Here is a 27,490-nt window from a genome sequence, read left to right on the forward strand (position 1 = left end):
GCTGTGGAAGGAAATTTACTGTTTTGTTTTGGAACATCAGATTCGTGAGAAACTGATGATTTGCTTATTTGTGGTTGACCTCATAACACGGGGTTAACTCAATAATAGTAATAACGACGACTGCAATTTGTAATGAAACACGACAAACGTTTATTGTTTAGAATGCCGCTTGCGGACAAATGCAAACAAAAAAAAATAACAAATTCTAATTACTAACACCCTCTACGTTGGGTTTTCTTTTATCATATATTCAAAGTATCCGACCGCAAAACTAATATACCGGGACGAATATTGAAGAAGCACATATAAATGAATGTTATTAAAGTCCAATTTAAGTTTATATTATAAAGAAACCGCTGCTGTTTTGACGAAGGACGACTAATTTTTAGCCACGATTTTGAGGAAACATTTTAAAGTCAGCCTCAATCATAAACTGTTACTGATTTATCAGCATACACTAGTGAATCAAATCAATCCACTTTTGAGGCCGACGTCAACATTTTTATATTCTGATTTCAGTGAATCGATGAATGGTTGGGGTGTCCAATGGCCATGCTGTTTTGACCACATCATGCTAGGATTGATGGTATTCGTTTGTGAAACAATTAATCAATGAACGGTAACTACCCATGCAAGCTCCGACTTCATTTATAAAAAAAAAATAAGGTCCAATGATGCCACCAGCATATACTGCATCAAACGATGTATTTATCCGGATGTAAATCAGTATGACAGTTAACCTCATCGAAAGTTCAATCGGACTTGAAAAATACAGACTATATTTTATCAAAATACGATGTTCCTGATTCCAGATGGTACTTGATTATTGCTTATAATCATTTTTATATAATCTTTTTTGAGTCTTTCTCCTCAAAATACTCATTTACGTATGCGGTAACGTCCTCGTCTAATGAATATCTTTCTCCCGCTACAACTCGTGAAAATTTTTAATCCGTTGAGAAAAGGATGCGCCAACTCGGGACAAGGATATTTCAGGTAAACCAAAAAGTAGTCCGAGTACTGAATACGACTTGTGACGGATTTATTAAGAGTATCATCTGGAATTTAGAACCTAATCCACTTTGTAACGTTGGAAAATCCAAAAATTAAATCGTAAAATTTCGAAATCTTTCAAAATCAATAGAGAAATGAAATTTTAAAATTCCATATTAAATAATAGACATGCAATTGGTTAAAATTCTACCCCCAAGATTGCCACCACCCTATGTCAAATTAAAATAATACACTACGTGCTCCGTTCTTCATTCTTCAAACAGATAACGTGGCGTGGGTGTTTGTGACAAGTTAAAAATGGCATTAGTAGTAGATTTCATGCTAAGTCAGCGGGGAAACAAATTGCTTGTAATTAATGATTTTAAATTTGAAAAGTAGAGATGACAAAATAGTGACAAACTTCTTTGGTGCTTATCAGCAGAAGGATGTAAAGCAAAGTGCCATATGACTTGTCTAATCTTCATGACAACCACGATCACGAGTTAGCACATTGTATCAGAAGTTAAAAATCTTATGACGAGTTGGCACACCTCAATCTCCGTAAGTGAAACTTTTATTTAGGAATAAGGAAAAGACGCCGAGGGCCAAATCTGGTGAATACGGTAGGTGGTCAACCAATTCAAAGTGCAAATCGTGAATTTAAGCTGTAGCGATGTCGGAAGTGTGAGAAAGAGCGTTGACCAGATAAAAAAGTACTTCTGTTACTGTTTTTGAAGATTATTGATAAAGACAATCCCGTCACCTATGATATCGCGGTTGTCACAATTTTTACACATTTTTTCCATTTTTAGAAAAATCTGAAAATCTCTGATCAGTACTGTCATTCTCAGATCGGAATCTTTTAAAACAACCCTCGTATATCGTTGTTGTTCTTGATTTCTATTACAAAGGAAATAAATTTCCGTTGCCTATGTTCAGATACGACTCAGGTACATTTTGCAGGTTTTTATGTAGCTTTTAGGCATCGTAACTTATATATAAGCGGTAGTAATTTAAATTTTCCTACTTATTCAATCACATTCGCTTCGCGTCATTTACGTTCAGTTCTGTTTATAAAAATTTAACAAGGCTAGTTAAATTAGCAATAACAAGTACGCGAAGAAAAAAAATACCGTTTTCAATTTATTATATCAACGTGATTTTGTTCTCTTCCACACAATAAAGAGAAAATTTTCCATTAAACGTTTTGGTATGTTTTGTATTGAAAATACAATTGATCTACTAAAAATAAAATAGTTGACTTCGAGATTGATACAATCAGTCCAACGATTTTTCTTTGGTATAGCAATGAATGGCTGAATATTAGTTTGCCGAAGCGATGTCACTAACTAGGACTTTTACCAACGATAATGTGCAAATTATTTTTGTAGCGACCACGCCATGTGACCTTGCATTTAAAAAAACTTAGTACAGGTACACATTTCTCCGAACAAGTTCCTCAACAAAACAATGATCCTTACATCCCCGACTGACCAATTACTGACACAGGAAATTCCAAGTAACCTGCTTAATGTCTTAATAGCATGCAATTAAATAAATCCTTCTCGTTATACCTGTTACACTTTTTAGGAAAAACCTATATACCTTTCCAATGTTCCATACCTTACACGAACCCAGGCGAAACGTTTAGAATCGAGGAGAAATTAAGTTCCGAGACAGTGAAGTGATCAGATCTCGAACCTCCGAGATCTTCCAGAGATTCAGCTCACGAGACGTAGTTTAATCTTTTGTTGTATATTGTTTTATTGAAGTGTATATAGTAAGTTTAAGTTATTGAACTTTGTTTATTGTGCTACCTATTCACTATCCCCGACACTAGCGCCCATATTTCGTTTTCCTGTTTTACTTTTCAATGAAAAAATTACATAATCTTCCAATTTTAGTCTAGAGAGATTCAAATTGAATTAGCCGAGTTTCAAGCAAAACGTCGGGTAGGGGTCATATGAACAACTCTTCACAATGCCATCATTATTTGTGATGACTAAACAATACGAACAAGGAAGTGACAATGGCTGTCACAAAGGAAAATCTTGTGTACCTGATGGAATTATGGAGGTTTACTGTACTTCGAAACCAATCTAGATGATCGAGCGAACAATGCCTAAGTATAAAGTGGACAGCTCATGAGAATCTATGAGGTTTTATCGGAGAAATAACCAGGTTTAGTAAACTGAAAGCGGGTTCTCTTAAAACAATATGCAACAACATACTGGAACAATTAAACATCATAAAATGGAAGAATTTAGCGATTTGATCTCCTACAACATCCAGGATTACTATTTAATCAGATCCATGTCCGAAATCTTACACGGGAAAAAGGTTGAATCCAATGTTGAAAATGCAATGCGAAAATTTTTCGCATCCAAGTCCAAAAGAATTGTCTTACCTCGTCTCAAACTAAAGAATATGAAGGGCTAATACAGTTAGTAACCCTAATAATAGTAAGCCGCTGCATATGACTAAATCCTTTCTTATTTTCTAATTTTTTACTTTTCACGAATGTAACTAGTAGTGTTAAATTTACTGCGTCGTGGCTTATCGGAAGTTACCTTTAATTATTAGTAACCAATTGATTTCATTATAATAACGTTCAAAACATTTAAATCACCGATTTCATCACCGTTTATAAATTAGTAAAACATGAAAAATGTGAAGAATTATAAATGCATTTAATGCGTTTCCTATTTCCGTACATGTAGTGCACGTGTTTCGTTTGCTCTAGTTATCTTATCTAAGACCAACTGTTTACCTGTAGCTATAATGTTACGAGTATAAATACACAACATGTCAGTGTTCATATAATCTGACTTACCTGGTAAACTCGCCAAAACAGACATCTTCCTTGCGCTGTCCACGGTTCTTGTTATTGGTGATAAAATTATTAATATCGTTTATATTCTTATTATTATTTTTGTTATTATGTTTGAAGGAGCTTCTTAAAGAATTAGATCTCGAAATTTTGTTATTTTTATTTTGAATGTTATGGTTTCTATTTAAACTTTTCGTTTTCGCGCTTCTGGTAAAATGAATTTTCCTATTTTTCAACAACTTACTACTTGTTACTACTTCCATTTTTATTAATTGAATTACCTAATATTGTATTTATTAAAAAAGCACATTCAAAAATCTCATTATTTACACTTTTGTTTTAGCGAAGGCGACCTAACCTCGCTGAAAGTCTCTTTTATAATAATTGTCCATCGTTGTCTTTCACTCGCCACTTCCTTATATGTTACCGTTGTTTTTCCATTTTTTACGCGATTTCAATAATAGCGTAAAAATTCGCGATCATACGAAGCGAGCTTAAGCAATGTAAAGAAACTTGAGTGCTACGAAATTAAGCTTGCAAAGCCTACTGCAACAGAATAACAGATACACAGCACCGTGTTTTCGTTTTCGAGTTCCCCCACGACAGTCAACGGTTCACCGGCATACAATCGAGTTGGTCGAACGTTACGTCATTGTCGATTTGATTCGTCCGCGTATTGACTGTTGAGGTTGTAGAAGAAATAGAAAATTATCGGCGTTGTTTTTATTTCAATTATTAGTTTGTAATGCAATCGACAACACAAAGAATTTTTGTTTGTGCTCCGACAGAAATAGATTCATCGTCATTCTATTATATTTTAGTTATCAGGCTATGATGTACTGGTTTTATTTTTTTCAACTGACTGAATTTATACAACATATTTTTGACCACTGGTTGTTAATGAATTATTATGAATGTCGAATTATAGAATTATGACTATTCTAAAAATATCCAATATGTCAAGGAAAACGTTTTTTAAACATGCAGATTATGAAATACTGTGTTATCTAACAGATCACTTATAATGAAAAACTATAGAAAATATATACGGACTATACGAGACCTAGTACTAAAGTTTTGGTACCATTAAGCACAAAACACACTTGATGACTACATCGATCTAAACATTCACGACTTAGAATGAGATTAGAATATGCAAATTTCAATATACAACCACAATCAGTAACAAACTTAGAGGTAATAATTAGTATATAAGCGTAAAGCAAAAATGAAACCAGTATGCAGCATGCCAGGAATTAAATATTATTAGAATAGAAGTCGTTTATAGTGTAGAAGGCACTTTCCAGTAAATATGCACTCAAATTATTGCGGAATGCGGGAAAAGATCATATCGATTTTATTTCAATTGGCGAGTGATTGTGCATTTTTTTGCTTGGTAAAATATTGAGCCCTTAACTAATTTTCAACTTGGCGTAGGTAGGTAAAAGTCATGCCCCGCGTTCCTAAGTGGATAGCCGTGCAACGTCCTTTCTGAAATTGGAGAAGTGCAAACGGATTAAGATAAATAAGGAAGAAATAGTCAGAATTTATAATCCCTGCAGTGCGGCTTGCTGTTTAGATCAAGTTAATATCTAACAGCTCTCTTTTGTAGTTTAAGATTCGCTCAAACTGAATCGCATCACATGTACTCCAGAAGGGAAAGACATATCGGAGATGCGACTCAATAAGGACATAATAAACAGTTAAGGAGATGGATAAGTTGAGTTCTTTGGAAACTGATCTCAGCGCAAAACAAGACAAGGAATTGTCTACAACAAGCCCTAAGAATTTTACGGATGCTACGACCTCAATGGTGATGTTATTTAATAAAAAAAGGCTGCAATGTATTTTTATATGATAAAACTTTGGTTTTAGAAACGTTGAGAAAGAAAAGATTATAATCGCACCAAGATTTAAGGGTGATCAGATCACTAGATATGGTCCTATGAAGTGCTGTGAGATCAGGGTTCCTCCAAGAGAAACTAATGCAAATAGACATATTTTACCACTGATGTCTAGATAGGCGATGTCGTTTATAAACAGAAAAAACAAAATAGGGCCTTGTACTGAACCTTGAGGCACTCCACATTCTATGGCTTGCAAGAACACATCGTTGTATCAACCCTTACAAGCTGACTTATATTGGTAAGGTATGACTTTAATCATGCAAGAGGTGTTCCCCTGAAGCCGTAGTACTGTAATTTGTTGATTAAAATATTATGATTAACACAATCGAAAGCCTTGTTGCAATGGAGTGATGGCTGTTTAGGCTAGAGTAGACATTATTTAAGAGGGAGAATATAGCATTTGTTACTTAAACACCAAAATTGATGGGTAGTGAGTAAGATGCAGTACCAGTAAAAAAGATTAACAGATTTCGGTTCATTTCTGTCACTATGATGCTGTATTTTACAGTGTGAGGATAAACTGCCAAGAGTCATTGAAAAAGTTTCAAGTCCTGCAGAGCATTAGCCTGAACCAAGCAGTGAACGCCTCTCGCTACATCAGGAACCATCAGTTTTGCCGAGAGTAGTACCAAAAGAGTGAAATTTACTGTTTATTCTATCGTACGGGATTTTATCAATGTCCAACGACTCGATTTAGATAAGTTTTTGGTCCAAACGTAGCAATTCATTATCGAGGATACAAACCTAAATAAATAATATAAGTAAATTCATTCGAGAATAATGTTTTCCTCTATAAAATATTACTACAAATCGTATTTTTTCTTTTATTTTAAGAAAATAAAACTATCAATTCCGTTGAACTTACAAAGTCAAACAAAATCATTGATGACTTAGTCACCTTCGAGAAGGCTTTCAAATATTTGTGACTATTTAACTTTGTAATCTAATATTTCTCTTAATTAACTACATAAGTATATTGAAATATCGATTACAGTATAAAAAATTCATAAATTAGTGAATTTGACAAATATATTCACTACCGTTAGTATTCATTAATAATTTATGAATTTATTATCTACAAGTTCAGTTTTGGAGAATTTCGAATCATTATTTATCTTTATCACGTTTGAGTAACATTTTACTAATGTAATTATCAAATTCCATTCTTAATGAGATATTTAAATCACTATTAACAAAATCAATGAAGTTGCAGACTCCGCATTAATAATATCATTGATCAAATCATCTCAAAATTTTACTGCGGTTTAACAAACATTTCTATGCTCTAGAATTTAATAATAACTTATAAAAAATTCAAATAAAAAAGTTTAAATGCCCCCTGTGGGAAAACATCTACCGACAACAACACTTTAGTAACTCAGATAATTCTTAAACTTATCAAACCTTTATTGAGGTGTTTTTTTAAATGTTGAAAGAATGAAAACTCTAGTGCTCATCCAAATTATTCCAAAATATCGGGTCATAGCCGTATGAAAAAACCCTCTAACTACCATTGTGCGGTTACAACCCTTGTCCTGCGGTTGCCATCTTGGAAAAAGAGGTACAAACGCCTTTTAGTTACTTGCGCGCTAATCGTTTCTACTTTTCTTGGATTCTGCCAGGATCTAATTCAGTGTCTAAAGTTAGGGAAGTGACGGGAGTCTTGTTTCATTTTCGAATTCATTTTCTTTGTTGCAGATTTCTCCAGAACAAAAGAGGTATATCGCAGAGCAATTCAGGCCTGCTTTTTTGGAACCAAATTTCCTCAAAAATTTCATCAAATGAGGATGTGTGAAGCTTCGATGTTTGGATCGGCATCCAAATCTTTCTATACTTTTTCTAGCCCCAATCTTCAAAATTGCGATGTTTTCCGTGTCATGACTGAACCTCTTGATACACTCAGAGACTGTGTTGGAGGAAGCGATCATAAACTAAATGAATTTTTTGTTAATGTCTTTATCACCACCGTATGAAGCAACGAAGTAACGTTCGCCAACGAAAATGAGAAAATATGGATCATCTTTCTCAATCGGAGAGAATCAGTTCAAAATTCGACATATGTTGTTTGGAATATGTCATTCTAGAGAAAAATATTCCAGTGAATCTCTATCAATCAAATCGGGGACGTATTGATCGATTACATTGTGATCCACCGGTAGGGCTCTGCGCGATTCTTCTATTCCAACTACAAATTGACCATGAGTCCGTTATGTACTCTTCAACAAATACCGTAGATCCTTTTCTCTCTTCTATAGACTGCAGTTTTACCATTTCCCATTTCCATTTCTGAACAGTTACATTTCATTTTGCAGAATGATTATGTTCCATCTTTTGGATTTCTCTACTTAATCTACCATCCATTTACTCCCAGAATAAATTTGGATATACCATATCTTGTTGCCGTCTCAGTTAGTGAAGATTTTATCAATGTCAACTCTTTAATTCTCGTTTCCAAGATTATCAGTAGTTTTAACATATTTTCTTGTCATATATAGTACCTTTTGGAAGACCAACCTAACTTCAACTTACAAACAGGTGAAGTTAGGATGGAAGGATGGTACTTCATATGTCCCCAAAAATTGTAATTAAAATTAACGAGATTCTCTACTAGACCATGTTTAGATACTTCATTAAATACGGAATCCAATGAGATGGTTTGTTGAATTGGTTCATAGATTTAGAAATTTTGTTTTTGATCATATTTCAAGAATTCTTGTATGTTTTGCTACTTTTTAATTTGTTAATTCTGTTGAATTTTTTACCATATTAATGATTCTTCAATCTATTTTCCAAATACTGAATTTTTTGTCCTATGTTAACAGCATCTTAATTCTATAATTGTTAAAACTGTCCAAGAATCGATATTATTTTGGAATCTATTTTGTTGAGATGCTTACATATATGTAATAACTTATTCAAAAAGAATATACATACATATAAGAAGGCCAATTTAATTGAAAATTGTATGATAACATTAATTGTTTATAAAATGATATCAGTGTCTATAGCAATGTTTATATTATTAGATAACAAGCCTTTACAGCAACATTTTTTTACAACTTTATTAGTTTAAACTGTAACTCAGCGTATTTGTGGGGTCATCAAATTTTTTATAGAGATGACGACATTCGAGCACTTTTATCTTGAGGTAGGTAATAGCGGAGAGACAACGATGAGCGCATACATAGAGACAATGACATGATTTAATTTATGATTGGTTCATAAATATAATTTAAATTGTTGTAAGTATAACAAAAATAATGATTTTATATTCATTCTTATAAGCAGATGAAGCATTGTTGGCGCTACATTTGAGGCTGGTCCTGCCAGACAAAGATACAAATAATATAAAGAAATAATCAAAGCAAAATTGATTTTTGTTATGTTTGGTTATGTAAGTATGGGTGTAAAAGTACTATTTTTCTGTTTACGCTTTACGATATTCAGTTCAGCTAGGTTTATATGGTTTAACGCATTTTGATTTTTTCTCGTTATAATTCATATCCCTTCACTACTATTTACTGTGGATCCACCTGCAAGTGGCTTGGGGTCAAAATTTTTACGTGTCTCACAAAAATGAAAAGGATTCATATCTCTATATAGGTCTATCTAAGTTAGTCTATCCATCCACATACTGGAAATAAAAACGACCAAATGCGTCGATAAAGGGAAATCTGGTATACCTCTCTCTACAAAACGTAGCAGCTAAATCGTATCGCTGAGCTAGTAACCTAAAACATCTTGGTTAAACAGTCGATTTCTTCGTGTTTCTGTTATTTTTTCCATAAACGACGGGCAATTTCGCCATAGGACAAACAAACATCTCGATAGCCCTGACGAAAATCGAAAGTTTGATGATGATTTTGACGTCCTCGAACTTATGACGTTTTGTTATGTTCAAAACAACCAATTATAAGTGTACTATGCGATTTTTTATTCCATGCTAAAAAGGAAGAACATTCAGCATAAATAACGTAATCAATCCATAAGGGGCCGTTTAAGTATTACGTAAGCAGATTTTCAGAAATGTAATAAAGTGATTAAAAAGATTTTTTGATAATATTTAAGCCCTTCCAACAAAGTTTCCATTCTCTTCAATGTCCAGATTTCTATTCTTTTTACTAAAAATTTAGCGTTCTTTGAGAAAAGGCACAAATTGATGACAAAAAATTAGAATTAGAATCTTAGAAACGAAAAACTAAAAAGCAAACAAATAAAACAAAAAAATCAAAATTTCATACCACAGCAGCTCTAACAGCCTGCGCAGCTGCAATAACTGAAGCTATCATTACACTCCAAGCGAAAATAAAATAATGTGAGACGAGAAGTGACGTCATAAAAGTAGTACCTTATCATACTGAAGAGGTATTCCCGAATTAAGCTGCGAACACAGTAAAAATATATTTCATATTTATAGAAAACTGGGTCCCTTTTTTAGTGACCGATTGCTACTTGACGAACAGGAATTTAGGAATTGTGTACAGATCCTAGTAAATTTATATAATTCCGAAGCTATTTAGGAAATGTATAGTATATTATTTCAAAAACTATTATGGTGTTTTGCTAATATCCGTTTGTTTTAAATCATTGATTTCGCTTCTTCTTGATAGGGGCTGTTTTGTGCCTCTATGTATTTATAATGAAGACAATAAAAGACAATGTTTAGAAACCCAACGTGTGTTTTACTTTACAATAAGAAGCTTTATGCAACAAAGACTCTGTCGTCACAGGAAATGAAATGTGGCTATTTCTTTGCGCCCCTGAAAATAAAAACAAAATCTGGATTACCGCAACCAAAGAAAATTCAAACAAACGCAGTCAGCAGGAAAGATTATGGTGAGTGTTTGTAGATTAGGTTAGGTTAGGACGTCGCTCGTCAAACATAGAAACTTTTGAAGAAACTTGAATGAACTGTTATGTCCATACGCGGACTAGTGCCCAAGCTACAGAAGCACTTAGGTGGCAAACACTTCCTCATTGGATTGGCGGGAGATTTCTTCGACTTAGGAATACAAAAGCTGGAGTACCGTCTTTAAAAGTGATTGGAAAATGGAAATTATATTGGAAAATAGACAACAGTGTAAGCTCTTCAACGATGTATAAATTTATAGGAAACAATTATTTCTATTTGTGGAAAATATGGGAAACTTACATTTGATACAACCCTCGTATGTACGCTAATGCTTTCGAATAGTGAAGTCATTCGTTAATTATTGCCTACTATTATTGGATGATATTCCGTAATAATTGCAATTATCCTACCTATTAAATTAGATATGAGTAAACTGCCTAAAGTTATCGAAATCATCTGAATTGGGGGAATTTACAAAATTAATATTAAATAGTATTTATGGACTCACAGATGACGTGAATAATTTGAGAAAATATTGTTAATTATACACATAAAAATATATAAGTCGGAAATAAATCAGAGGTTAACCAAAGGTCAAATATTTATTATTAAGGTAAACGTAGACAGAATAATGACAATATAAGGTCGCAAGTTTTCCGTAGAAGCGAGGTACCATTCTAGAACATAATCTGTTAAAAATAAATGAAAAGTTGTTCTGCCTAATCACTTACTCTCCCGTCAATCATCAGTTTGCAACTGTAATCATTATAAACATTTGTTTATATAATTGTCAACTTGATGTTTGTATTCGAATGGGAGTTACAAGGGAAGGATAGAGACTGCGGAATACGCACAGTACTCATACCAAATTAAGAAATGAAAAGCAATGTTTACTCCCCGTATAAAATTCGGTAAACATCTAACAAACCGCCAGTCCACGTGGACTCATCATCTCCACTGTTTACTAATAAAAACATCGAATCGAATAAATAGAATAAATGCATTTCTATTGGCCGAAGCCGTATGTACACAATTCCTTCACAATATTCCTGCTAGGAAATCTACGATAAGCATTGGCATGGCTTGGTGAGATTTATTTAATTCATAAATTTCTTTAAATAAATATAAATATGGCGTTCTCTAGGACATGCCCGAATGAAGACAATGAAATTGCACAGTGTAGTAAGAATAAGACAGGTATGATTTTAATAATAAACATTTAGGTAAACATACACAGCAAAGTATTTTAAATATATTCGAATGGGTAAAAAAGGAAAATATTCAACAATCTGATAATGCAATCATAATAAGAATTTTGTTGAATTAACTAGAGTAAATAAATATTCCATTTATAGAGTAGTCTTGAAAGGGGTTGTTGTGGATCATTCACAGAACCGAAAAACATGTAAAAAAAATGAAATCAGTTAACAAAACTACTCAAGATTTTATACATAGGACAATTTATAGTTAATATAAGGAAAACAGGGTTGCGGCATTAGAAGTAATAAAGCAAAAGATAGCAGATTATCCAGAATTTGCGTCAAGTATTATCAGTGGTTTTAAACACAAAAAACTGAATGAACGGATGGCGATAACGGAATCGTTAAGGACATTTCGATGGCGACAAAATTATTTGCGTCAGATAAAAGACTACGAATGGGCTATAAAAAGGGCTGAGTTCACGTCTGGTACCCTGTTTAAACCAAACTCCCTTATAGGCAGGTGCATTTTACTCGTCTATTCACGTCTTATAATTTAATATTTTTTCTAAGTTCCAAGTACGACTACAATTAAGTACATCTGTCTAAATAACGGTGGCGTCCATTTTATAATGATTCGATTGCCTTTTAACGAATACTTTCTCGCAAAAGATATGCAAAAGTATTCATAAAAATAAGAATTAATAAATATAAATATAAAATGAGGTATCTAACAAAATTGTCGTAAGGGTTTTTATATAGTTTTTATAATCTGCAATTGATATTGGAAGAACTATAATACAAACAGTCAATGAACGCTATTATCTATTCAGTACATGTATAAATTTACGAGTATAGTGCTGAAAATGAAGGCTCCTATTCTTCGCTGAAATAGAGAATAGAATTTTATAGAATAGTATTATTATTAATTGTTATTATGAAAAAGTAAATTTTTCTATACCAGATTCGAACCTGGCACCTGCAGTATAAAGGCACAGAGCATTAACTCTAAGCTATCGGCGACATTGAATGTGTTTGTCCTATATCTGTTTTTTAGCATACCATAGTTTTTAAAACCATGTATAAATTGAAGTACCTGTTGAAACAATATAGATTTGACTTTAACCTTTCGATATTATTGTGTTTGGATTTCTCAGTGTTTTAATATTCTCTGTTAAATTATATTGAAAAACCAACTAAAAATGGATATAGAAAATGAAAGTGACTTTGCTTTAACACCACTAGAAATTAGAGGAATTATTGAAGTTGCCTCATTTTTGTTGCCGGAAAAGTCAAGGGAAGTATACAGTTGTTGTTGGCAACACTAATTTACTGAGCACCCTCTTCACTTATAAGCATAGGGAACTGAATGATCGATAAAATAAACTTCCATTGTAACGCTATAAGGCAGAGTCTTGGAATGCCTTTCCAAGTTGAAAGAAATATCCTCCCTAGACACCGGAAGTGTGTAGAAGTGCAAGGTGCCCACGTCGTGTTTAAAGTATAGCATTCTACTCGCGTATAATAAATTATACTCGATAAATTATGTATGTAAACTTCACCTCGTGAATACTAACCTTCACTATACATTCGTGAATAATATACCTAACTGTACCTGCTTCATTTTTCATAGTTCGTTTCGTCAAATGACGATGAAAATGTTGACATCCCGAATTTTGATTATATTGGGAAATGTAAGTGTAAAAATGTTAGATCAGCAGCTTGGATCAGTCATAAACGCTCCACTGGATCCAGAAATCAAGATCAAATGGGTCGAAAGGCATTTTTCAAGTGCTTCTCAATGTTTGCAAACAGAAATCTAAACCTCCACGTCAGAATAGGATTCATGGAATGTGTGGTCAGTACGGAGCGGAAACTTGTACTTTGAAAGCTTAAATGAACAAAAAACTTGAGGCATTTGATATGTGGCTTTATAGACGTATCCTGAAGATACCCTGGACCGACAGAATCACCAGCGATGAAGTACTAAGACGCATTGGTCGCTAAAGAAAGCTGTTGACAATTATTAAGATCTTACATAGGACACGCAATGATAAATACCTACTGCTATAGAATATAATACAGGACAGGGTAGAGGGGAAAAAAGGCATTGGTGGAAAGAAGAATGGACAAACCTCAACTTCGGAGAATTGTTTCATGTTGCGAGGGACAGAGAGGCATTTAAAAACGTGGTTGCCAGCCTTCAATGAAAAGACGGTATGAGAAGAAGAAGCAGCAGCTTTAGAACTTATCAGAAATCAAATGATGCCTCGAATATGGAAGCGTCGAACATGAACATTTGATTACGATAAATTCGTGACATCGATATTATTCTATTATTAATTGGTGGTAACATTGGTGTGCTGTTTACTGTGTTTGGGAAGATGGAACAAACATGATAATAGTGGTTGTTCATTTCGCCCTATAACACATTTATTATTACGATGTTTTCATTTAAAAGACTTATGATTCATGGTCGAGTAGGCTCTGAAGGATTAGAAGAAAACTGTTTTACGTTTTCACTAATTTCAGTGTTAGTTTCGCGTCCGAAGACGCACAACTATTGGTAAACTTTCTATAAGATAATTTACAACTACAAATGGATAATAAAACTACCAGAAGACATTGGAAAATAGTTTTTTCTATATATCTTTCTAATTTTCATTCGAAATCATATGTATCTTAGTTAGATAATTTAAACTTATAATAAATATAAAACTATGTAAAAAATTGATGGAGTATGAGAAGTTTTACTTCAGTATACAAAGCGCATAAGTTTTTTATTCCAACTTAAACTTATAAAGTCAGTCAAACTTTGAGGCTGGAGCCCTGCACCAAACTAGGTTCCATTAAATTTAATAGCAAGATCGTTATAAATGATAATAATATCAGTTGAAGGTTAATGTTTATCTATTAACATATTGAACAAATTATATCACTTTATGAAAATGCAGAAACCACCACTCACGCCCGTAATTTCTGTTTAAATCAAAATGTTATCTGTAGTATCAAATCAACCTTGTGATACTTCCGCCATTATATGAAAAATGAGGATTTGCAATATAATCAGGGACGAACTAGAAATTAGAAGTCACATCGTTGATAAAGTAAACGTTAACCACGTTACAACTTGCACCAGATGAACAAGTGGTTTACAGTGTAAAAGCCGGAAAACAGATTTGCAACGCTCGTTAGTTTTAGACAACGTATTAACACGACCTTGTTGCAGGCATCGCGTATAATCCTGAAGTTTTTGAAGATTTACAGATCGATCTCATTGATAACGAAGATGGGGTCTTTGATTGTGATGAGCGACCATAAGAAGAACATGACGATGAAGAAGAAAACTGCTTTCCGTAATGGATAACTAATAACTTTCATACTTCTCAAACTTAACATGGATCTTAAAAATTTAATTGGGTGCATAAAGTGACGTAACTAATATTTTGATTTCTGTTAGGGAGTTAAAAAATCCATACAAATAGTAAAAAAAAGAAGACGAGCAAGGTCTGGGATAGATAGAGCACTATAGGGTTAGCTCGATAAAAAATTCTCATTTGAGGATCGATTCTATTGAAAAAATATGTTGAGTATACCAGGTCTGGCTATAAACGAGTAGTATTTGTGCAGTAGCAGTTTGACCTCGTACTTTCGTACCTTCCCTCTTTAGTATTATAATATAAACACGTTGGTTTAGCGTTTTCGAAGTCGTAGGCCCCGGATATTGGAAATTAGTACTTTTGATTTTATCAAGAATTGGATAGGTTGAATTGTGATTAGGCTTTTTTACTGTATTTAAGAATTAAACAAAAGGTTTTATTTTGGAGGCCTATTTTTAAGAGATGGGGGCTTAGCTGAATTGGCAACTGTCTCTTGATGTTGATGTTGTTAAGCATACCGAGGAACCTATCCATTTTCTAGTCAGACAAGGTTAACTTTAGCTTAGGTTAGGTTTCATAATAAAAAGAAGCCGCGTGGAATTCATAAGGCAAAAATCCGAACCGGAAGTCAATAAATCCAATTATTAATAAAGAAGTACCTAATTTCTGTTATCTGAGACCTAGATAAATGGATTCTGCGACCTTTAAAATGCCAAATTATCGTGTATTTATTATTGTTTTAAGCATACAGAAGTATGTCCAAAACGATATGCAATTGACACATTGTAATGGAATTTTGAAAGCCGAAAAGTTGCATAAAACTTTTTAACGGTCTATCATTGAGGTTGACAGTTAGACGTTCATACAGACTAGATCAAATTTTATATAAACTAGGTTAGGTCATATTAGTACGGCCAACCTCGATTTATATGGGTCGTAGTTAACATTATTGTGTTATCTTTTATTTTCCACGATTTGTAAACTTATAATTAACTAAAACATCATTCAGTTTTACAGCTACTTTTCAAAATATCTCGATTTAAAAATTATGGAGCCTAAATTGAATGTGATTATGGATAAAACATTGTATTACAAGCCTTTTATAAATAGTTAATTCACTAACTGAACATTTGAAAAGTTTCAAGTTCAAATGTTACAGAGAGAACAATAAATATCAATTTTGCCTGTATGCAAGTCCAGACCTGTAATACTTTGTTTCATTCTACAATAAATTCAATCACGATTTAACGATAAACAAATGAGCTGATAGGATTTGCGATCATAAGATTTTCACCTCCAAAAGTAAGGTTTTGCCCAATAAGGAAAACGGAAGGTTGTCGTAAGTCTGTAATGTCACGAACCTAACCTTAACAAGGTCACACAGCCAACTCAATAAAGTTTGTTGACAAATTACCATTTTATGTCTTTGTTTACGCTATTTCCTGTTGTCCAATTTGAAAAATTATTTTTTATTTCTTCTCCATTCTACCTTTTAAATTATTACGCATTATTGTAAACAAATTCATACTGTAAAAGAGGACGTTGAAGAGTTAGTTGTCTTCATCATCATCTGGGATTATATTGCAATATGAACAATATACGATATTTGAAAAAGTTTATGTCACACTTTTTTACTACAATTGGCGTTTCTCTTAACGAAACATTCGGAATTCTCTTCTTCTTCCACGCACAATTTTCGCAATTACATCTCATCTTCTACCTGTATTCTGATCTTTACCTACCACATAGAAAGAACTGTATTTTGAGAAAATATTCGCACATTAATGTCATACTAGGCAAAATATTTCCAGTTCTTCCGATATTGATGTCCCCTATCACTTCATAATTTACCGTTGATGCAGTTTCCTTTAAGATTAACAAAATAAACTGCATGAATCAGCATAAACTTAGGCCCCTTTCACACCAAACGAATCCGAATCACTCCGAATCAAGTTGAATCTGATTCGTCATCTCCACTCTTTCACACCAGCTGAATCAACCTGAATCTATAAAAATCCTTCCATCTTCTTTTTGTTTTCCTTCTTTTAGTTGCTTTTGAGCTATCATCATGGACGCAGTTGTTTTAAATGCAATAGTGTTTCGTAGTCGTCATAAATCGCACTATTTTCTTTAACTTTTCAAATTAATAACTCCACGTCCATCTCGTATGGTTGTTGATTCAAGACTGACCGGACGAGGAATCTGACAGGTTGAATCAAGTGCGGCTTCGAATCAAACCTGATTGAACCAAATTCGTCCGGTCTGAAGGGGGGAAAAGAGTGCCTTCACATTTAAACGGAGCGTTCGAAGCCGAATCTTGGTCAATCAGATTCAACTTGATTCGGAGTGATTCTGATTGAATCGGATTCGTCCCTTAGAGGACACCCAAATCATACTATACCAGTCGACAACGTGGATATCACGGGAAAACGATGGCATGAGATGACTAGCAGGATCTTTGGTAGACGATTCAAGGTGAAGCTGATGACCAAGCTCCACCTCATCAGAGCGATCTTTATCCTCATTAAGTTGTATGCATCTACATCGTGGATATACACTGCCATAGTTTACCGAAGGAAGCTCCGACCCCAGCAAAATTGTACATAAAACCTATCAGACCACCTACGGAGAGTTAGACCAAAAGAAGATAGACACTATGGAAGAAACCACCAGAAGAAGTTTTCAAGTCATGAGAAGATTTAGACTAGAAGAAAAAGAAGGAGAGTAGAAGGCAAAAAACAAACAAGTGGATTTGAGAAAAGATTAAAATACTGGCAACATTATGAAGCAAAAAGAGGGTAGCTGGACACTTCCACGAAACCCATGAAACTAGGATGTAGAACAAGCAGCAGAAAAAACTGACGATCCTATCAGAAGAGATGTAGGGGGTGGAGGAAAGTTCTTTGAGGGATGAATATTGGGAAGAGTGAGTTTGTGACGAACCGCATGAGAATATGGAAAAATTTTTTCATTTTCAACATAAGCTGATTATATTTATTTTTAATTTTAAAAGAACAAACTCTATATGTGTCTTTTTATAATACAATAAAAATGTATTCAATAAAAAACGAACTGAAAATTGTCTGTCTAAGATGTCTGCTCAAATATGGCATGTTTCAAGTACACTTCACTTCTAATTATTGATAGCTACAGGGCGCTACCGTGCAACAGTTTTTTTTCATAGGATTACTTCACCTATTTCGTATCTACATTAATCTGTCTGTTCTTGACCTCTGATCTACGGTACATCTGACGAAATATATATAAAAAAAGTAGTTCTAGCGTTCTTGCTTTATAAGGTTTTGGCATTCAACCGACTATATTCATTAAAAATAATTCGACGTTTTTCACCATAGTTAGATATCGGTATAACTGATCAATATACGAGGACGATTTGTCGTAAGAGTAATGTTAGTTAGTTTCAGCGACATTTCCGATATCATCAATCAAAATTTCACATAAAAGTGATAGATTAGCTTTAATACTCATATAAAGAAAACTGTTTTTGTTTTGATGAATATAGAAACAAAGGAATGTCGAGAATAAACATTGTTACGTGGAAAATAAGCGAATAAACCGATGAAAAATCACTTAAATATTGCCCTGAAAGTAATCAGTATCATCTAATGATTTATAAATTCTCTGCTTTTAAAAGCGGCTTTATGAACAACGAAAATAGTTAATAAAAGTTATGTGCAAGGTGGGTGCCGCGATTGCTTCATGCTGATAGAAAAATTTCATGGAATTTTTTTATTTTGACATGAAATGAAGAGGTCTGAACAAATTTCGATGTTAGAAAACAAATTACAGCAAAATATACAATAAAATAAACCCATAAATAATTATGAAAAATTGAAAAATCTGGTATTAAATTTACGGCTTTCCTTAAGACCTGGTTGAAGGATCCTTTCTCTGTCCTGAATATGAACCTTCTTACATTATTACACATCATGCAAAACAGACACAACAGAATTCTGATTGTGGAAGGCTATAAAAAAATTATTTGTGTACTAATAGAAAGTTTTCAGTTAGATTAGAACCGAATCGAATAAAAACAAAGGTAATAAAATGTAAATCCAAGGATAAGTACCAAGCAAAAACTCGAAATTTCCTAGAAATCTTTATTCCTTGACTCAGTTTATTAAAATATCACGCAAAAAGGAGCCAGTCACTTATTAGTAGGATATTATGTGCACACGATTGTAGTCATTGATATATTTAGAATAAAATGTAAAATCTATACAAATGCCGGTCATCGGTTATTAATGTAAATTGATTGTATAAATTTCAGGAAATAATTCTGTGAATTCTGATAGAAGATAACTGTAAAATATATACGTATTTTTTTATTATACAAGGTATTATAGAAAAACGTGACCATTTTTTTTATTTGATAATTGTTTTACATAGAAACAACTGAGTTAATATTTAAATCGGTGAATATTATTTATAATAAAAAGCTTTAAGTTATAATCTCGTGATTTGATATATATTACTGGTCAAAATAGACCCATACATAAATTCCCGAGAAGACAAATTTCTTCATTACAATGATATTGTGGATATCATCTACGATTCTTTAGTGAAATTAAAAAAAACCGAAAAAAGCTATTATGAAAATAGTTCCTCCCATGGTAAGATTTATAATGGGTCTGAAAACGCTGTTGGGTTTAAATTTTTAAATGGTTGTGCACGATGTAAGATAAATTTGGCAATTTACCGCACGTCTCTAGCACTTGTAATAGCGCTGATATAAATTTTTACTATGCCTTCTTTTCTTCTTGCAGCGCGCCAAACGCTTGCTTACGTCAATAGCGCCTATCGAGTTTTAGTCTGACAAGCTACAGCAGCATCCACGCCACGTTGTTTTGTTTTACCATCCTATCGAATCGTATTAAGGCCGGAACACACCTAACATGTATCCTTGGATTCCGACTACGATCATACAGTCAGACATGCACCCCACCGTGCACTGTCTATTCGTTTAACGGCTGCAGAAGAGATTATTGAAAGAATGAGGAAGTATCCAGAAGTTGCGAAGGAATAAAATGTCAAAGGTACACTACAGATTAAAATATTATTCTTAATTATTACATACAAAGTGAAGGTAATTAAAATAGAAGATAAACAATTTTATTGCATAGGAAGTACATTGTTTATATGTAATAGATCAGGTCGATTATAATGTGCACAAAATCTGCGATTTCTTCGTAAATGTCTCTGATTTTCTTCATCTTTCTCTTCTAAAAATATTGCCACCATGACTAAATCGCAGTTGCTCAAATTTCTTACCATTTTGCACACAAAAACTTTCGCGATTTTAATGGAATCGAGACTCACGAAGTGACGAATGTATCGAGCTGGAGCTGGAAATCGAAAAGAACTCGGAAGTGTATAGGACATGTGTGCTCACCCCTTCTGATGTTCATATATATGGAGGTAATTGGAAATAGTTACTAGCATAAGAGTGTAAACCCTTTCTTGAACTTCTGTAGGTTGTAGTGCTCGGGAAAGACCTTGGTAGCTGATTCCACAGGCTGGTACTTCTCCGTCTGCCTGTCGAATAGGTCTTGCAAAAACTGCTCTTGGCGAGATCAGGGACAGAGATCGGAGACCTTTCTTCTATGCTTTAAGCTGTTTAAGTTTCTGGTCAACACTGGATTACCTATAAGTATTGAGTCGAGCATCTTCAGGGTATGCTTGGGAGTTTATAGCTTTTTGGTCTTAAAGAGGACTCCAAGTTTTTGTGAAGTTGCTAAATCGACCAGGTGAGTATGCCAAGACATATTGCTTCCAACCTCAACACTCAACAAGCGAATTTGCGGTGATGGTGATATTTTATGTCCAAACAGGACCAAATCCTGAGTTGCAGTGCCAGTTTTCTTTGTAGAAATAGCAGCCTGGGTCTTTGCTGCATTAAACTCAGATTCTTTCCACTCCAGAATATTTTCTAAGTCGGTATTGATGATGGTGATCTGTTGCTGCCTACGGATTACACTTAAATCCAAAGGTTATTTCTTAAACAAAAATTCGACATTAGTTTTTGTAATTGCTCCTTTCTTTTCAACATTTTCAATCTAACCGTCACAAAGCTGAGATGGTTTATAATTTTTATTTGCATCCAACCCAACGCAGAGTTGGATTTTATATATCCGACGTTATGTTATGCAACATTCAATATGAATGTTTTCGTAGGAAAATCTTGGGAAAAAATATTTTTGGAATATAAGGTGGAGTAGAAGTGTTGCTTCTCGGTTTACATCTACCCACTTTCTATGAAGTATGATCTAATAAATGAAACATATTTTTTGAAAACTATTATTACCTCCTGGCGTTACATTATTCAAAACGCATATAAAATTACTGCCAAGATCGTTACGTGCGATAAAATTAATTCAATGTAGAACTGACACGATGATACTGTTATTACAATACCGAATTAGCATTTTGCAACCCATAAAAATTTACTTTACGAACATTATCAAGATGAAATGTCAATTATTATAATTTAATAGATTTTTACGATCTATCTATTGAGCATAAAAATTTCTAATTTACAAGTATAAATTTCAATCAATAAATTTTAATATTCATAACTGTTCTATCGGATTTCTGACACTTTTTGACTATCCTGTTTTTATTGTTTATCGAAATCCTCCATTAAGTCAATAAACTTCTGCTTGCGGTTGAACCACTTGTCGAAGCATTTTTTCAATTCCCCTTCTTTGGGTGGAAACGCTCGAAATTTATTTTGATTTGGGGGAATAAGAAGAAATCATTGGGTGCCAAACAATGAATGTGCGTTTTTTTTGAGCTAATGTGTGAGAGCTCGCATTGTCGTGGTGAAAAATGATTCGTCTACTGCGATTGGTTTTCCTGATTTTGTCGAATACTTCTGGCAAAGCAAAAACGCAGGTGTACCATTCAGTATTGACCGTTCTTTTTTTGGATTCGATCCATCTTGAAACACCCATGAAGGTGATTGTTGTTATGTTTCGGATTCATATGTATAGATCCATGATTCATAGCCTGTCACGATTTTATCGACATCTTTTGAAACACCGTGAATTTTTCAGCATTTCTCTGCATCAATCGACAAGAGGTTTTATTTATCTACCAACGCGAACAAATATTATTATCTTGTTTTTAGAATTTTACCAAATTATACAGATATCTTTGTCCATTTTTATATTTAAACTATTGAAACTGTAAATTATGAGGAATTAGTGAATAAATTTTGACAAATATCTACATTCGATATAATTTTACCGAACTAATGGACGAACATCTGTATATTTGGACTATGAAGTACACTCATGAGTTATAGAATCCGTTAAAATATCACAAGGACTTGAAACTATTTCAAATCGATTCATTGAGATTTTGAGACGTTTTTTAGCTTATTGAGAAACTGTTTCGCAGCACACATTGTTGATCCTACCGAAAAAGCGACGTGATTGAATCAAGTCGTGAAGCTTACGACAGTTTTTATAATCGAATAATAGGTGGCGTTAATAAGTTGTTACACCGCTGTATTTGTGAACACTGACGTTTGTTATTGCGAAACAAGTGGTAATTCAGAAGCGGAAAGAGTAAGTTGATGATAGTGAACGTTTAAAAAAAGCAAGTTTGTGCAAAAATGGAAATCACCTGTTAAGATAGAGTGGATGATTTTTTATGATTTTAAAAAAAGCTTTACTCAACAACAAAGTATGTAATAATTTCAGACTATTTACAATTAGCTTACAGAATTTCTATGTATAACGTAAATATTACAATCAAACATTGTATTAAAAAGAACGTTTAATAAGTTAGTTACAATTACATAGCCTGAAGAATATCGTGACATACAACAACAAAAACAATGAAAAACTTTTTATAAAAATCTCTTCCTTGACTTATGTAATTGAAATCATTAGCGTACATAAACATTAAGCTACTCAAATACAGTTCAATAACTTACTACTTTGAAAACCTGACCAATATTTACGAATATTGATTCCGAAGCAAATAAAACAGCGATGTAAAAGGCCATACCTTCAGGCAGTCGGCCTGAAAGCAGTTTTTACTTCATCCTGTGGTATGGATCCTCATTATTTGATATTAGCTCCCTTGCATATGATATGGTTGGTGAAAAAAATCCACGTGGAAGCTCTACTTACTTGCATAAGTCGGAATAAGATACTTGATAACCAGAAAAACTACATTCGATAAGATATAGCTCCAGCCCCTTTAAGTATCATACTTTTTCTTTTCTACTTTTTTTCAAATGCCCATTTTGTGTACTTGATCTTCCATAATTGTGATAGTGGATCATGAACCGTAGAATGTATAGGCCTTCTGATAGGTTGAACATTTTAGCACCACTAGGTAAAACTGTAAGGCTTGTCCAAATGTTAATACATCCTCCGATTTAATGCTGAGTATCAAGTAATGAGGTGGTCTGCTGTTTCTTCATCCTCCAATCACCAGCGACATTCTGGTACGTCAATGATGCTTATAGCATGGAAATTCCACCTTAGATAAGGATATATTGAAAAATTCTTTTCAGCTGAGGAAAGAGATGATAGACGGTCGGAGTCAAATCTGGTGAATAAGGGGGGTGTTCTAGTAATTCAAACCCTAAATCACGAATTTTTTGTATGGCAACAACATGAGATTTGTTTGCAGAGGCGTTGTCCTGTAAAAACAAAACACTTTTGGTTAGCTTTCCGCATCTTTTCTCCAATTTTTTCCCGTGGAGTGGTCAGTGATGTCGAATAGTAATCTCCAGTTATTGTTCTACCCTTATCCAAAAAATCAATCATGATTACTCTATGGCAATCCCAAAAACTGAAGCAAGAACTTTTCCAGCAGATTTTTGGACACCAAACTTCTTAGGTCTTGAAGAACCAGAGTGTCGCCATTCCATCGATTGTTGCTTTGTTTCTGGATCGTAGAAATGTACCCAAGTCTCATCCATAGTAACAATTCGGTTTAAGAAGTCTACATCGTTTTCAAATCGATCACAGATCGAACGCGATGCTTCTACCCTTGGTCAACATTCAAACATTTGTGGATTCAATTTGCAGCAATTTTTCTCATGTCCAAATTGACGTGAACTATATGATGAATGCGTTCTTATGAAATATTCAGTGCTTCAGATATCCGTTTTAGTCCAATTCAACGGTCTGATACAATCATGTCATGAACTGCATCGATATTTTCGCGGACTGACACAGAAACTGGCCTTCCCGATCGGTCATACTGACTATATCCTCGTAAATCTACTTACCTCTTAATTCTTTTAAATACAGGTATTTGATGATGGCTCAATACTCCAATTTTTCGATTTTCACAATTTCGGTGAAATTTAATTATTACGTAACACTGGTTCACTTTTTTGACGTCAAACTTTACACTGACACTTCTAATAAGTTATCGTTCGTTGCTATGGTAACGCAGTATTTTGTTTATGTATGGAACTGGTCTAGGCTAACTAGATATTAATACATCCTCGTACATACATATTCTGATTACATTTTTGTCATAATTAAAATTAAAAATGTTATCAAATATGATACATTATGCTTCAAGGGAAAATAAATGTGGGACTAAAACTCAACAAAGTACTATTCAAAATTTATTTATGTTTCAAATAATACTGCGAAATAATTTCTTAGTTTTCACGATGGAACTCAAGAAAACAGTTTCTCTTTTTGTTTATACAAAAATTTAGTCTACATTTCCTGCAGATGACATTGGTCAATGATTTACAGCTATCAATTTTGCATCTATTTCTTTTTTCTTCAAATTGTGCCAAATCCATCAGTACGAACAACTGATGTTGTTATAGGGACAGCAGATATTCTTCTACGTCTGGGAGTGTCACTCCTTCCAATTTTACACAGGGAATATGCTAAATCTATTCGAAATTGTTGTTTTGCGGTTTATGCTGTTTATTCTGTTAAAAAGAACCCGAGCATTGACAACGCACAAAACAAGCAAGTGGTGAAATAAGCGAAAATACCATTTTTTACTTTTCATAGTTATTTTGTGTCGCCCAATGTGAGCATCCATCAAATCTACACCACCCATGTGTCTATCGTAGAATTTGATACTTTTTGGACAGGGAATGAATATTTTTTTAATTTCGGACATACCTGCGTATTGTGTCAATGGGTTCCACACCACATAAAGAGGATGCCAAACACATAAGACTGTTGTCGTTCCAATGAACAAGAGAAATTGGACAACCGTTATATTCTGTTAAAAATTCTTCTACAGTCCCCCTTACACTTTTTGTCATACTTTTGTCATAAGTAACGGGGTTGTTTGGGATGCGATCTTTTCGTATTGTCCCCAATGTAAAAATACCCTTCTTCTTCAGCTCAGCCATAAGAGGTAGGGAGGTATAATAATTGTCAAAGTATAAGGTATATCGACAATTTTCTGAGATACCTCTAACCAAACGAATAACAATATTAGGGTTTGCCCCTATATCTGTCTCTCCATCAATAATTACGTTTTTTTGTCCTGAGTAGATTTCAAACTTGTAAGCGAAACCATCATTATCACATAAAACAAATAATTTGTAGCCCAATTTTTTGGGTTTTCGAGGATTATATTGTCGTAACGAATGACTTATTTTAGTTGCACAAATTTGTTCATTAACTGAAAGGCTCTCATCCATGGGTACACTAGAAAATTTATTATTCACATGGTCTATGATAGAGCTCAATTTGAACAGTTTATCTCTAGCAGGATCATTAGCTGGAAAATTTTTAGTGTTATCGTTGAAATGAAGAAGGGAACGAATAGCTTCAAACTTGTTGATTCCTATAGTTGCCCAATCGTTACCCAAGAACGGGTGCCAGAGATCTCTAATGCACGAAACGTGCCAAAAAATTCGGAATATTTGAATTTCCTTTAAATTTTTTATGATTGTCTAAAATTATCAAAAATTCTTTTCTCCAACAAATTTTCTCCTATAATGCTTTCATTCTACTGATTGTTGGTTTTGAAGGAATTGATTTTGGAGTAATACGTGATTTTGGAGAAATATTGGATTTTTGTTTTGCAGTAATTTTTTATGCGTCATCGTCAGAAATCGCATCTGAGGACTTAGAAGTGCTAGGGAAATAAAATGGAATTTTTGACGTGCTAGGAACGTCAGCTGTAACGAAATGCTAGGAAAACAATTTGATACTTTTGAATTGCTAGACAAGTCACCCGAAAACTTCGAAATGTAATTTATTCGATGTTGGAGTTCATCAAGTTTTTCAAATAAAACTTCATCTGAAATTTCAATCATTTCATCATCTGACAACACAATTAAATTCAAAAACACAAGTCAAAGATGTCAGTAGCAGTATTATAAATGCGATATATCATATACGATAATCACCAGACATATATCATAAATTTTTTCTGGTAAAATCGTTTTTCTAAAGTAATTTTCAAACTTCGCCATGCCATTTCCTTCATCCTTCCAGAACATTCGTTAGTTTCGTAGTCAAATAAACAAAGATCAAATTACAAATGAAATAAGAATAACCCATCGAATCTCGTTACAATTCGTTAACTGATTCTCGTGAATCATACAAACTCGTAGTAATGATAATTGAAATCATGTAGCATTGTTTCAAATAATTCTTACATTTATACTTTAACAAAATATCGACTGACGTCAGTGGTTTCACAAAGAGAAAGACTTCACTACTATACTTAATTCAAAAACTAAAAATTTCGTCTACCAAGTAATAAATCATTTTAACTACGATTCCTGCGGCCGCCTCTGAACAGCGTTTTTATTCAATCATGGTCCTTATTTCTACGAAATTATTATATTTAATTATACATTTGAATTAATTCTCCTGATGATACTCATACATTTATGATATATTACATGGTTATTGTATAGTTTTAATTGGTATTTCGTGGATGAGTAAAATTCTGTTGAAAAGAAATGTTATACCAAAAATTATTGTGTATATTATGAACTGTGTGAAAGAAACCTGAAACAGGTCGATTTTTATTCTTAAAAAGAAAATTTACAGTATGAAAATATTATCCTCCTTCAGCGCCCCTCTGAATTATAAGCACCCTCTCGAAAATTTTAAATAATAAAGGGGGTCGTGTGGTACCTTGTTGGAAAGGGATTTTAGTCTTCTGTTCAGCAATAATAAACTTTTTTTAATTTGGTGCAATCATAACTGAGAAAATTAATTTTTAAGATGTAAAATTTTGATAATGTATTACAAAACTTTACGATGAAGATAATAGTGTTCCATAATATTTAGAATGTATTCCTCAATGTACTTAACAATTAAATTAAATGTTTAAAATAA

At 33.5% G+C, this 27,490-nt stretch overlaps 1 protein-coding gene across 4 annotated transcripts in view; it reads right to left on the bottom strand.

The window, feature by feature from the left end:
* The window catches only part of LOC130899588 (uncharacterized), a 152,088-nt gene that overhangs the window by 107,901 nt on the left and 16,697 nt on the right, over positions 1–27,490 (bottom strand). Inside the window, exon 1 of one of the 4 annotated variants that reach the window (XM_057809631.1) lies at positions 3,827–4,384. The exons of the other annotated variants lie outside the window; for them this stretch is intronic. Coding sequence (XP_057665614.1) covers positions 3,827–4,086 — 260 coding nt within the window. The 5' untranslated portion in view covers positions 4,087–4,384. Of the gene's footprint in view, positions 1–3,826; positions 4,385–27,490 lie in introns of those variants that run through there. 4 annotated transcript variants of the gene reach the window in all.

The sequence above is a fragment of the Diorhabda carinulata genome, chromosome 11, assembly GCF_026250575.1.
Source record: "Diorhabda carinulata isolate Delta chromosome 11, icDioCari1.1, whole genome shotgun sequence".
NCBI lineage: Eukaryota > Metazoa > Arthropoda > Insecta > Coleoptera > Chrysomelidae > Diorhabda > Diorhabda carinulata.